We start from the raw sequence: 13,828 nt of genomic DNA, 5'->3' as shown, positions 1-13,828 counted from the left end.
ATTTGGACTTTCCCACATGGATGGCAAGAATTGAGCTATCATCTGCTGCCTCCCAGAGTCTGCATTAGCAGGAAGCTGGATCAGAGTTGGAGGCGGGACTTCAGGCACTCTGATATAGGACCCGAGCATCTCAAATAGCAGGCTAATTCACTGATCTGCGACTTTATTCCTAGGGAATCTTTTTAAACACTTAAAAAAAAAAATAAGGGCTGCCATTGAGACACAGCAGGTAAAGCTCCTGGCTTATGGTTTCAACTTGGCCCAGGGTTGCTCATTGTAATCATGAGAAGTGAGCCAGTGGATGGAAAATTTTTTCTTTCTCTGTAACTCTGGCTTTTGAAAATAAGTAAATAACTTTAATTTTTTTAGAGATTCTTTTTATTTTATTTTAAAGTCAGAATTGCAGAGGGAGAGAGAGAAAAATCTCTCTGCTGGTTTACTCCCCCAAATGGCCATCATAGCCAGAGCTGGCCCAGTCAGAAGCCAGGAGACAGGAGTATCTTTCTTCTGGTCTCCCACATGAGTGCCAGGAACCAAGCACTTGCATTGCTTTTTCCAGGCTATTAGCAGGAAGCTGGATCAGAAGTAGAGAAGGTAGGACTCAAACCGGTGCCCATATGGGATGCTAGCACTACAGGTAGATTAGCCCAATATGGTACCACACCAGCCCCTACTTTTTTTTCTTGAATAATGTATTTCATAGAGATGGGCACACAGTAACATCTTCCATCCTCTGATTCACTCTGCAAATGCCCATGGTGGTCAGGGCTGCACTAGGCTGAAGGCAGGAACCCAGAACTTTACTTGGGTTTTCCAGGTGGGTGCCAGGGACCCAGGTACTTGAGTTAGCCCCTACTGCATTTCAGATACTCATTAGCTGGGGAAACAAAGTGGAGCTGAGACTTGAATCCAGGCATTCCGATAAGTGATATAGGTGTCCTAAGAAGTGTGTCAACTGCTGTGCCCATCACCTCTTCTTTTTCTTTTTTTTTTCTTTGACATAGAACTCTTTGTTAAATTGCAAAGTATTGCACCTTTTTTATAATATTATGAATTTTAAGATTCAATTAACACACAATGAAACTCACTCTTTTAGTATATAAGCAGTTTTGACCAACAAAAGTGGTTCTATAACACTCTTCCAGAAGCCCAAGGGATCCTGTTAGAACCCAAGTCAGCTCAGAGCCCTTCTGGGCTCCAGGTCCCTCCAGGCTCCATGCCCTGCTCTCCAAAGGGCATCCCTGATCTCATCTACCAATGACTCCTCACTCTGTTTCTACCCCACTGGTATCCTCTTTGTTTCTCAGTTGTATCAGGCACACTCCTGCCTCAGAGCCTTTGCATAGGTTTTCCCCTTTGCCTGGACCACTTCCTCCCCTCAGCCTTCCTGAGAGTCTGGGGTCTGGACACTCCTGGGATTACACAGACGACACAGCATACATTCCCAATGTCACTAGTTTGGGAGTAAACTAGGGCTACGTTGAACTGGGGTGTGGACATTATAATCCTGGGGTAAAACATATGAGGATACATAGGAAATGACATCAAAGAGTTTGTGGAAAAATGCAATTCAAAGACGCTTATTTCATTTGAAAAAAATACTTGAAATTTGCTTTATTTTTTCATAACACATTTCCTATGAACTTTCTGACAATCCCTTTGTACACATGTGTTGTTGCTACATTTTGGGTAAGCAGTCCCAGGGTCATGCTGGTCACGGTGTGGACAATGTTGGGGTCACCTTGGGGTGTCGTGTCTATGTGATCACACAGAATTTGGAGTGGGCACTCTTAAAGCACACCAAGCTGGGAGATACACTCTTGAGGACACCTAATATGGAGGTGTGTGACCATTTGGAGTCACCCAGATGGAGATAAGAAGAGAGCTAAAGACACGAATAGGGAATAGATGGCAAATAAGACAGGGGCATCCCTGGATTGGCACAAGCTTGGCCATGGCCACCCCTGTGGGTCCACATTGATGACATGGATACTTGTGGGGTCGCTGAAGGAGGGTTGATGGCTCTCTGAGTCATAAAAATTGCAGGATGGCCATTCCTAGGGTCCCAAAGACTCAATGCAGGCACTTGTGGACTCAGCCCAAGTGGTATAGAAACCGCTTTGGGGATGGATGGCCACACAGCCTTCGGCATGAACACTTGGGTCATTCTTAGCCCTGGGACACACAGGCAGGTATTGCTATTGCTGTGGCCAGACTAGGGCATAGTCTCACCCCTATAAACATACCCTTCAGAGTGTGGCACCACTTTGGACTGGGCACTGGTACCTGCTGTCATAGCCTTATGCATTCTTTAGGGATCACTCAGATAGCTGTGCGACAACTCCTGGGTCAGTCAGGTGAAGAAAACAGCCTCTGAGACCCAGAGAACATGTTTCTAAAGACATAGGATTAAACTGGAAAAATTAGTTCTTGTTGCCTAGCTGGGGAGTTTGTCAGTTCCTTGTTCAGCTGTTCTGCTTTAGGATTGTAAACAGGGGTGACTTCGACTGATTTTCCAACACTCCTGAGGGGTTTGTTCACCTAGAGAATGAATTCTGGGGAACTATTTGGTAACTGCTTAGATCTTTGTACCCCTTCATAGATTTGTAAAAAATAACAACAGGGTTTGGCACAATAGCATAGTGGCTAAATCCTTTCCTTGCATGTGCTGGGATCCCATATGGGTGCCGGTTCTAATCCTGGCTGCCCCAGTTCCCGTCCAGCTCCCTGCTTGTGGCCTGGGAAAGCAGTCAAGAGCGGCCCAAAGCCTTGGGACCCTGCGTGGGAGACCTGGAAGAGGCTCTGGGATCCTGGCTTCAGATTGCCTCAGCTCTAGCCATTGTGGATGCTTGGGGAGTGAATCAGTGGATGGAAGATCTTTCTTTTTCTCTGTAAATCTGACTTTTCAATAAAAAGAAATAAATCTTTTAAAAAGATAACAAAACAAAATTTTACTTTTTATTGAGACAGAGAACTCCCATTCACTAACTCACTCAAATGTCTACAACAGTTGGGGCCAAAGCCGGAAGCTAGAAACTTATTCCAGGGCTCCCACACAAGTGGCAGGAACTCATTATTTGAGCCAACATCCTTGGTGCCTCCTGGGGTCTGTACTGACAAGATGTTAAAATCAGGAGCTGGAAATGAACCTGGGTGCTTCAGATCAAGGGTGTGGGCTGTCTCAATCCCCAGGCTAAATGCACATTCTCCACATGAGTACTCAGATACACAAAGATCAGGGTGTTTTTAAAAGTCCTGAAAAGATGGAATTAAGTTTATTTTTGCTACAGATTGAAATCTGTGCAGTTTTCCCATAAAATGCATTTCAGACAAACTTTGGGGAAGACTCCTCACTTATGCACAAATCTCAAAAATGTCTTGCTCAAAGAAACTTATTTCCAATTCTACTTTCCATGAACTTCTTGAAGAACCCGTCCATATTAAAATGGGATTCCAGTACACTGAAATTTAATTATTGCTATATATAAAATTGAAAAAAATTTGGGGTGTGGTAACATTTGGGGCTTTTTAATCAAAACAGTGGATTTAAAAAATCTGCTATCATTCACAGTGGTGACAAATAGAAACAATATTGCCATATGCCTCCAACTGTAATTTACATTAAAAAGGGTATTTTTGCATCCATAAGAAAATCATAGGTACAGTGTTTTCTATTGTGGTTTGTTGCCAGTATTCAGTACTGGGAATCAAGTTCAAGTTCAGTTATTCATGAAATTACGTGGCATGAATATATAGATAACCTGATTTCTATGCAAGTGAACACCCTCAGGTTCCATGGGGGAAATTGTGGAAATAATTAGGACACCCCTGGGAGAGGCTTAGAGAAGAGGTAGGACCTCAGTCAAGAATTCATCGCCTCACATTCTGGTTCGTTCCTTGCTGTCTCTGTGGTGGCTCTTGCAGATTCCAATGACATGGCTTGTCTGTTTAGGCCCCATGGCTGACATGATATTGAAAATAGGTTCAACTCAAGTTCTGGCATCCCTGATATTAGGCAGCTTGTTCATTTTTACCTGAAGGGGAAAGAAACAGTAATAAACCACAAAAATATACATGCCCATTTGCTTTCACTGTAATAATTTTGTTCACCGAATTGCCAACAGTTTTGTAGCCCTCTCTCCTATGTAGTAGAAAGAGAAATGCATGAAATGTGTTCAGTTTAATGAGCAAAGATGCCAAGGTGTTATTCTACCCATAAGGTAGGTGTTCATTGGCCCTGTGGTGTAGTCTCGACACATACTATGATTTCACGGGGATACATACAGTATTACTCAGAACATTCTAGCATCCTCTGGCATTTCATAGGACACAGACAGCGTTGCTTAGGAGCCTTGTAGCCTGTTTCTCAGGAATGAATGGGCATACATACAGCTCTAAGAGGTAACATTCAACAGCCTGCGCACTGGCCATATCTTTACACTTGTAGCAGTGAGTAAGAGGATTCTAATGGCTACACATCGTTCCAACCACTTGATTTTAGCTTGTATTTCCCTTTGAGCAGCTTTTTCACAGCTTACTGGCCATTCTTATCTTTCTTAAAAAGTATTCATCTGTTCCTGTGAAAGGAAGAGTCAAAGACTGAGAGATCCTTCATCCAGTGGCACACTCCTCCCCAAAGGACCAACACCTGGGGCTGTGCCAGACTGAAACCAGGAGCCAGAAGCTCCATCTGGGTCTTCTATGTGGGTGACAAGAACTCAAGGAAGAGGGTTGTCATAGTGGGTTAAGATGCAGCCTGCAAGCACCACCACGCCATATGGCCACCACTGAGAGTCCCAGCTGCTTCACTTCTGATCTAGTTCCCTGCTTGTGACCTGGGAACACAGCAGAGAATGACACAAGTTCTTGTTTCCCTGAACCTAGGTGGGAGACCCAGATAAAGTTCCTGGCTGCTGGCTTTGGTCTGGCTCAGCCCTGGCCAGTGTGGATCAGGAGATGTAACATCTCTGTCTCCCCTTCTCTCTGGAACTCTGCTTTCCCAATAAATAAAATAAATCTTAAAACAAAACAAAAAAATAAAGGATTCCCAATAATACAAAAAAAAAAAAAAACAACAAAAAACATGGGCCTGGCATGGTGACCTAGTGGCTAAAGCCCTTGCCCTGCACGTGCTGGGATCCCATATGGGCACCAGTTCGTGTTCTGGCAGCCCGGCTTCCCATCCACTGCCCTGCCTGTGGCCTGGGAAAGCAGTCAAGGACAGCCCAAAGCCTTGGGACCCTGCTCACGTGTGGGAGACCCGGAAGAAGCTCCAGGCTCTTGGCTTCGGAGAGGCTTAGCTCTAGCTGTTGTGGCCACTTAGGCAGTGAATCAGTAGACAAAAGCTTTTCCTCTCTCTTCTCTGCATATCTGACTTTGCAATAAAAATAAATAAAGCAAAGCAAAAACAAAAACAAAACAACTCAAGGCTTCCCCAGGCACATATATTAGCAGGGACCTGGATAAGATCCTTAGCAGCTGAGACTCAAACTGCTGCCTGGTGTAGGATGTAATTAACACAAATGGCGGCTTAACCTACTCTGCCAACTTTGCCCCTTACTTTCCTATTTTTCCCTTTACTGATTTAGAAGACTTCTTTAGTACTAAGAATAAAATATACTAAGGTATAAATACTTTTTCCTAGTGCAGTTAGCAACATCAATTTTGTTTCAGCCCTTCCAGTCCTTTACTCCAAACACTAATCACAACACTATAAACACTTTGCCTAGAGACCTTGGTCCTTTATGTCCAGCTTGCACTTGTTTTACTTATCCCATACTCCTTTTACTTATTATGTATCAGGGTACTTCAAAAAGTTCAGGGGAAAACTGAATTTTTAAAGATTTATTTATTTTTGTTGGAAAGTCAGGTATACAGAGAGGAGGAAGATCTTTGGTCTGATGATTCACTCCTCAAGTGGCCACAATGGCCAGAGCTGAACCAACCCAAAGCCAGGAGCCAGGAGCTTCTTCCAGGTCTCCCACATGGGTGCAGGGTCCCAAGGCTTTGGACTGTCCTTGACTGCTTTCCCAGGCCACAAGCAGGGAGCTGGATGGGAAGCAGGGTTGCCGGGATTAGAACCAGCGACTATATGGGATCCCGGCATGTGTAAGGTGAGGACTTTAGCTGTTAGGTCACCATGCTGGCCACCTCCCCCCCAAAATGAATTTGAAAGTTAAGCTTATCATGCCAGCGTCCTGGCATAGTAGACCAAGCTTCTACCTATAGCGATAGCATTCTATATGGGAACAGGTTCGTGTCTTGGCTGCTCTACTTCCAATTCAGCTCCCTGATCTTATGCCTGGGAAAGCAGTGGAGGATGGCCCAAGTGCCTGAACTCCTGTACCCATGTGGGAGACCTGGAAGAGGCTCCTGATCAGCTTACTCTGGTTGTTGTGGCCATGTGGGGAGTGAACTGGCAGACAGAACATCTATCTGTCTCTTCCCCTCTCTCTGTAAGTCTGCCATTCCAATAAACATTAAATAAATCTTTAAAAAAAAGAAAGAAGAGTAAGTTTATTTTGAAATATTGTGAAATGCATACATACAAGTGCTCTTGAAGATGTTCATGGAAAATGTGTATTTATATGTTAACAAAAGGATGGCTATGGATGCCTGTGCAGCGAACAGCACGCCCAGAAGCACAAGCGGGACATGACAGCCAGCTCAACTAGGCCAGCAGACACATCGACTGCCTTGTGAGAGGACAAAATCAGAATAGGTTGGATGGATGATTCTCCTGGCCAAGCTTTGCAACAAGCGTCTGGGTCTGTGGATACACTAAGCCAATAGACCTTGGAAAGATTTTCTTAACCCTGGTACAACGAAGCCGATCATGTCTCAGAACTTTCAAAAACACTCAAAAGGGTCTGGTGTGGTAGCCTAGCGGCTAAAGTCTTTGCCTAGAACATGCTGGGATCCCATATGGTGCTGGTTCTAATCCTAGCAGCCCTGCTTCCCATCCAGCTCCCTGCTTGTAGCCCGGAAATGCAGTTGAGGACGGCCCAAAGCCTTGGGATCCTGTACCCGCATGGGAGACCTGGAAGAGGCTCCTGGCTCCTGGCTTCAGATCAGCGCAGTTCCAGCCGTTGCAGTCACTTAGGGAGTGAATCAATGGATGGAAGGTCTTCCTCTCTGTCTCTCCTCCTCTTTGTATATCTGACTTCCCAATAAAAATAAAATAAATCTTAAAAAAAAAACACAAACCACTCAACTGAGAACACTCTTCCTCGCATCAGGGTCTCTAAGGTGTTAATGAAGTGGTCGCCTCCCTCCCTACATGCTGATATAGTCTGGCAGCAAGAAGCGGCCCCTCCCTTCTCTCTCCCCAGCAGATACAGGAGACAAAAAAGAACAGAACTGAAACATTTGTTGTCCCACTCAGCTTCCTCAACCCTCCCAACCCTCACTGGAGGCCCATGTGGGCAAGCATCCCTTTCAACTATGTAAATAATATTAAAAATAAAATATACATATTTTTTAAAGAATGCACAGATGTCACACATTCACAGACCTCTTACCCAAGCCAGCAGCTCTGGGAGAGCTGAGACCTGTGTCTGTTTTGTTCTTTGCTCTATTTCCAAACCTGGAACCATGCCTGGGCCCACAGTGTGTGCTTGGTGTTTACTGAATTATTGCCTCAATTTGTAAAAAATGCTCCTAGTAGTCCCTGGAGCACCCTAAGAGATGCTTAGCAAAGCTGGGGTGACTATAATCTTAGCAGTTGGTGGAGAAATCTCCAAGGTAATATTTGAATTTTTTTATTTAAAGGTATCCTTATGCAAACCCAGAGATAAAAAAAAAAGTGAACTTACCCACCTTAACATGAACAATTCATTTCAATTCCATTCTCTTCTACCTACGCAGGACAAAGAAATGGGATTCATATAAGTTGGTTCCAAAGTTTCTATTCCTATGCTTGGTTTTATCTACTGAGTCCTACAGCTATGGGAGACAAGGAAGAGAATTTTGGCCTTAGAACCCAGTGATTCAGGGCAGACAGAGGCATGCTGCGAAGCAGTCAATATGGGCTCAGAACCCCATTTCCAGACCTCAGGAGCAAGCAGGGTATGGCGCTGAGGAGTGGCCAGGGGCTGGGCCAAAGTGTCCACTCTGCTGATTGGGCAATCCTGAGAGCGAATCTCCTTGGCCAGCTGTCCCTTCTTCTTCAACGTGCAGGCCTCCTTGTATGGGGGTGAGATAGGGGGCTGGGTGGGGGGTGTGTACTTGTACTCGGAGCCATCCTGTAGCTGTAAGAGATGCAAGACACGGGAAGATGAGGACCTGGGAACCTAGAACAGCTCCCTGTCCCCAACCCCCACCAATTCCTGTCGATTGGATCGGGCACTCACGTGCAGTGGGTAACTCCGGTCTGAATCATAGGCGCTCAGGTCCCCACAAGTCACAAAAGGCACAATGATGCGGGTAGGTCCATCCAATTGGTTGAAATCTGGGTCTTAGGAATAGACACAAACAAACTCAATACAGGGCCAGGACACCAGGGGCCAGGCACAGGTGTCTCGTCCTCCCCAGGTATCTACCAGTCCACCCCACATCCCTCCCCATCAGAAAGCTTTTACCCCTTCAAAAACATCTGCTGCTTTCTTGTGGCAATTTATGTCCACCTGCCATTCTATTGTCAGTTGTCAGGACCTTATCTCCTTCTACTAGGGGGTGAGGCGAAGACCCTACATGGGCAAACCTTCCATGGAGGGCTGAGGTTTCTAAACCTCTGGGTGTGTCTGAGGGAGAGAACTGTCACCAGGTTTAAGAACTACCCCTAAGGAGAGTTAACTGGGTTCAAGAGCCTGTTGGGACACAATGTCCAGAAAGGGTAGTCTCGGGGGTACATGGGTGAGATAAAGCGAATGAGTAGCTGGGTCTGTGTGTGTGTGGGGGGGGGGGAGGGAGGCGGGGGGAAACACAAGAATTTCCCCAGGGATGGAGCATGCGGATCTGGCTCTTACCGTAGGCATGGTCCAGCAGGGGCTTGCTCAAGTCTGGCTTGAAGCCCTCAGGAGGGTCATAACCTTGACAGACAGCAAACGCCTCTGTATGGGGGGTGGGGAGGAGGAATGTGGAGTGAGGGTGTCTGCTGCCACCCCCACCCCATGCAGGCTGTGCCCTGGGAGATTGTTTCTGCCCACCTCCCCAACCCAGCCTCCGCCCTGGCTTGCTTTGCCCTACACTGACCGATGCTGGAGTTCCGACTGCTCCTGGGCTTGGCACAGAGCACGCTGGAGAAGAAGATGCGTAGCTGACTGTACACTAGTGTCACATCCCGGCCTCGGAATATCTGGGGGAGGGGTGAGAGGGGTAGGGCGGGAGGGAGGGAGTGGTGAGGGTAGCTCGCAGGGACCTCATGCTCCACTCTGTTGGAACGCTCGCAAAAGCCCCATCCCTGTCCTGACTCTTACCTTGGCCACCAGGCAGCCTCCCGGCTTTAGGACATGTGTGGCAATATTCAGAGCCTGTGGGCAGGACAGATAGCTGAGATGGAGGCGGAGGCAGCCAGGAGGGGGGCCAAAGGAGGGCGGGGACTGCCAAGGTTACTCACTGCTAGGAGGAGCTGGGCCTGCATGTACTCATCGACATCATGGAGGCCAGTGACTGCAGTAGGAGGAACAGTGTTAGGGGGCCCGGTGGCTTCTTATGCTGCCATTTAGAGTAGCTGGAAAATGTCACTTTGGGGGTTCCCTCCTGCCAAGGCTCTGGAAGCAACTGCAGCCTGCCACTGCCTGCCTAGGCAGAGCTGCCAACCCTCAGCAGTTGCAAAGCACCTCATGGGTAAGTCGTATTGCCATGTCTACCTGCCGCACACATGGCTGCCCCAATCTGCAGCTTCATCCAGCAGACTCCCATCTCCCAGGGCTAAAATCAAATTCAGCTCCCCTCCCAAATCTGCTCTTTTCAGTACTTTGGGCTAAAAACTCTATTAGGGACCTTTGGTCTCCATCTTCATACCCAGCCCCTAGTCAGTCCTCTTCTCATCTCCGCATCCCAGTCAGTAATAAAACTCATCAGGTTGGCTCTCAAAGCACCTGCAGCTTCTCCTGACCATTGCAGCAGCCCAGTCCTGAAGCCCCCTGTTTCCACTCTTGTTCCTCTCCCTATTCACAGTAGCCTGAGAGATCTTGGCACTGCTCCTGGCTTGCTCTGAGCTCTCTGGGACCCACAAAGTTCTACAGGTTCTGGCTCCCGTCACTCTCAGTCATTGTGTCCCAATGACAATGAACTGCTTGCTGTGCCTCACACTCACTGAGCACCCTCTGGCCTCAGGGCCTTTGCATGGCTCCTCCTACTGATGAACCGTGGCCTCCTCCCTCACCTCCTCTCAGCCTCTATTGGCAGCTCAGGGAGGTGCTCCTCATCTAACTTTCCTCATTGATGCCAACAGGTGCTCTCTTCTTTGCTGCTTCCTGCATTCCCCTACGGCCACCTATCGCCTCCTAACATATAGCCCAATTATTGGCTTTCATTTCCACCTGTTCCTAATAGAATATCAGCTCCACAAGGTCGAGACTAGTGGAACATATTCACAGATCTTTCACCCAAACATAATAGACACTCAGCAAAGCTGTGTCCAGTGACTGACTGACTACAAGAATGAGTGGCCAATGGAACTGTGCATTTGCAGAGATGACAGAGGTGGAAAGCAGGCAGCAGAGGGCGGGGAGAGGCTGAGAAGGATGAGGAGAGGCAGGGAGCACCTGAAGAGGTCAGGAAGTCAACTGAGGTGGCAGATGCAGAGGAGCAAGCAGCTGGAGGCCCTGCCTGGCTTTGCACCCATTGCCGCTTACCATCAGGAGCCCCGTCACACACCACCAGGTCTGCAGGGCAGCCCTCAAAGTGCTGGATGATCTCCTGGGCAGTGGACAGCTGCAGAGGGAGTGAAAGAATGAGGGAGCAGGAAGAGGAAGAGGGAGAGAGAGAGAGTTAGAATGAGAATGTGTGGTCCCAGGGATTTATACTCTGGCCCTTTGGTAGCACCTGCCCATGTTCTGGCTCCTAGTCTTCCCTGGGTCAGCCAAATTCTCAGGCTTTGCACACCTAAGACCAGGTTTCTTTCTTCTCTTCCATTCTCTTTCCTTTCCTTCTCTCTTTGAATGTTTGTCAACTTCCACATTCCCAAGGAAATGGCCAGGGATACATTGTAACATAATGTTTGGATACAACAGTGCTCTCAAAAGAGCAGACTGTAGTGGTTTTAGCTTCAATACACCTCTATGTTCACATAATAAAGAAACAAGAAAAATCTCCACTATAAAATCACATAGAACTGTTTCTTGGTTTTTATTTTGAAAGACTTGGTTTCATCTCTGGAGACTGGATCTCTTCAGTGTCTCTTTGCAATGATGGATGACCTGCGAACTCCAAGGCTTCTGTTTTGTCAGTCCGCTTCTCTTTGTCCTTCTCCCTATTTTGTTTCTACCACCTTGCCTCTCCTTCCATTTCCCATTTGGTCTGAAAGAGGGCTTTCTGCCAGAACAGCCCCCCTCCCCTGCCCCACAGTGTCCCCTGAGCCATGCTCTCACCTGGGTGATGTCCCCCTGGATCTGGATCACACCTGGCAGTGGAGCCATAGCCTGCAGGTCCACAGCCACCACTCGGCCAGGCTCTTGGCTTCTATAATGATAACACAACTCAGCCAGATTTTTGGTTCTGGCTGTGCCTTTCCTAACACACATTCCTAGGCCGCCCTTCTGGGCTCCCCAGACTTACCCAATCTTCTGGCTCAGCACCTGGCTCCAGCTGCCTGGAGCTGCACAGAGGTCAACAGCTCGTGTCACACCTGGACACACACAGTGAAAGGGCACAAGTTGGTAGTGCCTCACCTCACCAACCTGGGGTTCCTGCCAAGGGTATCCCTTGTTCCTGGTGTGCACCCACATCTCCCAACTGCCCAGGAGGCCAACTTCCTTTCCCGCCTGTGTCCCTTCCCCAGATTCCCATCAGATTGGAACCACCCTCTCTCTCTTCCCCTTCCCTTGTCACCAGTTAGGCACCTGCAAAGAGGTGGAATTCCTCATCTAGCTGTAGCAGTTTGAAGGCACTGCGGGCACGCCAGCCATTCTCCTTGGCCAGGCGGTAGTAGACATCTCGCTTGTCCTTTGATGTCCGTCCCATCTCACACTGCCCAGGGACCTGTGATGGTCAGCTGATGCCACCCGGAGCTTGAACCAGGTGACTCTACTACCACCTGCCTGCCGAGGGTGGAGAGAACCACAGAAATCCTAGTGTGCTCTTTCGCCCTCCCCCATATGCCAGCTCTCTTAGCATCCTTTCCGTCCATATGTTACATTGCCCTCCACCCACGTGGAACATCATCATCATCTATGTCCCATTATCTTTGAGTTGCTCACTCTACTGCTCCCTCGTTAATCAAGCAATGGACACACTCCATTGACCCCCAAACACTACGTGAAGTCCCAGGTTAACATCGGACCAAACTTTTCCGACTCTTACAGTTCCCCCTCCCCGATTTTCCAATAACCACAAAGCCCATGGCTCCAGTGGGCGCGCAAGATTCTCTTCCCAGACTCTAGCTACACCGCTGTGTCCCTATACTCCCTTCCTACCCATCCAGCACGCTTGGGCGCACAAACCTTGGGGGCTAAAGCCCAGATGTTAGTGCAATGGGGATTGTGCAGCGGCAGCTCCCAGGGCAGTCCAGGCTTCTTCCTTCGCTGGCTGGGACAGGTCAGTCGTGCCTAGAAAACCTCGGCTTGGACCCACGTCCTCGGGATCCCAGGGCCTTCCTCAACTTTCCCAGCGGGATGAAGCAGTTAATCAGGTCAGTCCACTTGCAGCCCGAGCCTCAGCAAGAGCGCAGCCGGTGAGCAAAAGTAAGGCTTCAGTTTGTGTTCGCAGCAGTCCTTAGCGCTGCTCGCACATGGCTAAAGGTTAAAGCAGTCGGCATGGTGGGCAGCTCACAGCAGCAGCGACACCTGGAACCGATCTGAACGTACAACGTGTGTCCCGTCATCTTGGGTCGACGTAACTAAGTAACAGGAACTGCTGCACCCAGCATGCAACGGGCATGACCAATGCGGGCCAAACTCCCGCACGGCTTGGCTGAAACGTCGCGTAGCACCAGAGCTGTCTTTGTTCTTTTGTTCCAAGGCCAAGTTCGATTTCCTCCCTCGCCCCTCCCTTCTTGGATCGTGGCGGGGGTTGCGGGGTGTGGAGAGAATGGTGGTGGCGGGGAGCTGTCGTTGAGCCCGAGGACTACATTTCCCAAGATGCAATGTGCTCGATGACGCCCATTCGATTTCCTCTTGGCGCGAAGATAAATTGCCTCTGCTGTTGTCTCTGTGACAAGGAAAGTGTGTTGGTGGCCTGTGTAATCGCTGAGAAGCTACTGGGTTGGAAAATGGAAATGTTGAATAGTACAGATTTCATGCAACTGTAGGGAACATTAAATAAGTATAGCTTGCGAGGTGTTTCTGCATTTTTAGATATTTCTGCATTCTTTAGGCACTTTGGACTCCGGCTCTCATACAGATAAAGACCGAGGAGACCCAGTGTATAAACACAATAACGGTAGAAATGACATCAATAGTGCTGGCACGGTAGCCTAGTGGCTAAAATCCTCACCTTGCATGCACCTGCATCCCATATGGGCATTGGTTCACGTCTTGGCAGCCCCGCTTCCCATCCAGCTCCCTGCTTGTGGCCTGGAAAAACAGTCGAGGATGGCCCAAAGCCTTGGGCTCCTGCACCCATGTGGGAGAGCTGGAAGAGGCTCTGGGCTCCTGGTTTCAGATCAGATCAGCTCTGGCCTATGCAGCCACTTGGGGGAGTGAACCAGCAGACTGAAGAATCTATC

At 48.3% G+C, this 13,828-nt stretch overlaps 1 protein-coding gene across 6 annotated transcripts; it reads right to left on the bottom strand.

The window, feature by feature from the left end:
- Positions 1–2,936: 2,936 nt before the first annotated feature.
- Positions 2,937–13,172, bottom strand: LOC121166739 (putative tRNA (cytidine(32)/guanosine(34)-2'-O)-methyltransferase). Of its 6 annotated transcripts, none has more exons than XM_040996008.1 (13): positions 12,606–13,172; positions 12,006–12,203; positions 11,722–11,791; positions 11,535–11,625; positions 10,800–10,878; positions 9,557–9,609; positions 9,417–9,470; positions 9,193–9,295; positions 8,967–9,050; positions 8,352–8,455; positions 8,052–8,249; positions 7,815–7,858; positions 2,937–4,034 (listed from the first exon to the last, which is right to left on the bottom strand). In XM_040996008.1, the coding sequence occupies exons 2-12, from the start codon at positions 12,124–12,126 to the stop codon at positions 7,820–7,822; spliced, it is 996 nt and encodes a 331-aa protein (XP_040851942.1). In that variant the 5' UTR covers positions 12,127–12,203; positions 12,606–13,172; the 3' UTR covers positions 2,937–4,034; positions 7,815–7,819. The 6 variants fall into 6 exon arrangements, with proteins under 6 accessions (XP_040851942.1, XP_040851941.1, XP_040851939.1 ...); XM_040996007.1 differs by having other exon boundaries at positions 2,937–4,577; positions 7,819–7,858; XM_040996005.1 differs by having other exon boundaries at positions 7,819–7,858.
- Between the last annotated feature and the right edge of the window lie 656 nt (positions 13,173–13,828).

Source organism: Ochotona curzoniae, unplaced genomic scaffold (assembly GCF_017591425.1).
Source record: "Ochotona curzoniae isolate NIBS_2020 unplaced genomic scaffold, NIBS_Ocur_1.0 patch216, whole genome shotgun sequence".
Lineage (NCBI taxonomy): Eukaryota > Metazoa > Chordata > Mammalia > Lagomorpha > Ochotonidae > Ochotona > Ochotona curzoniae.
The sequence above is the reverse complement of the archived record's forward strand: the minus strand, read 5'-3'. Positions and strand labels throughout refer to the sequence as shown.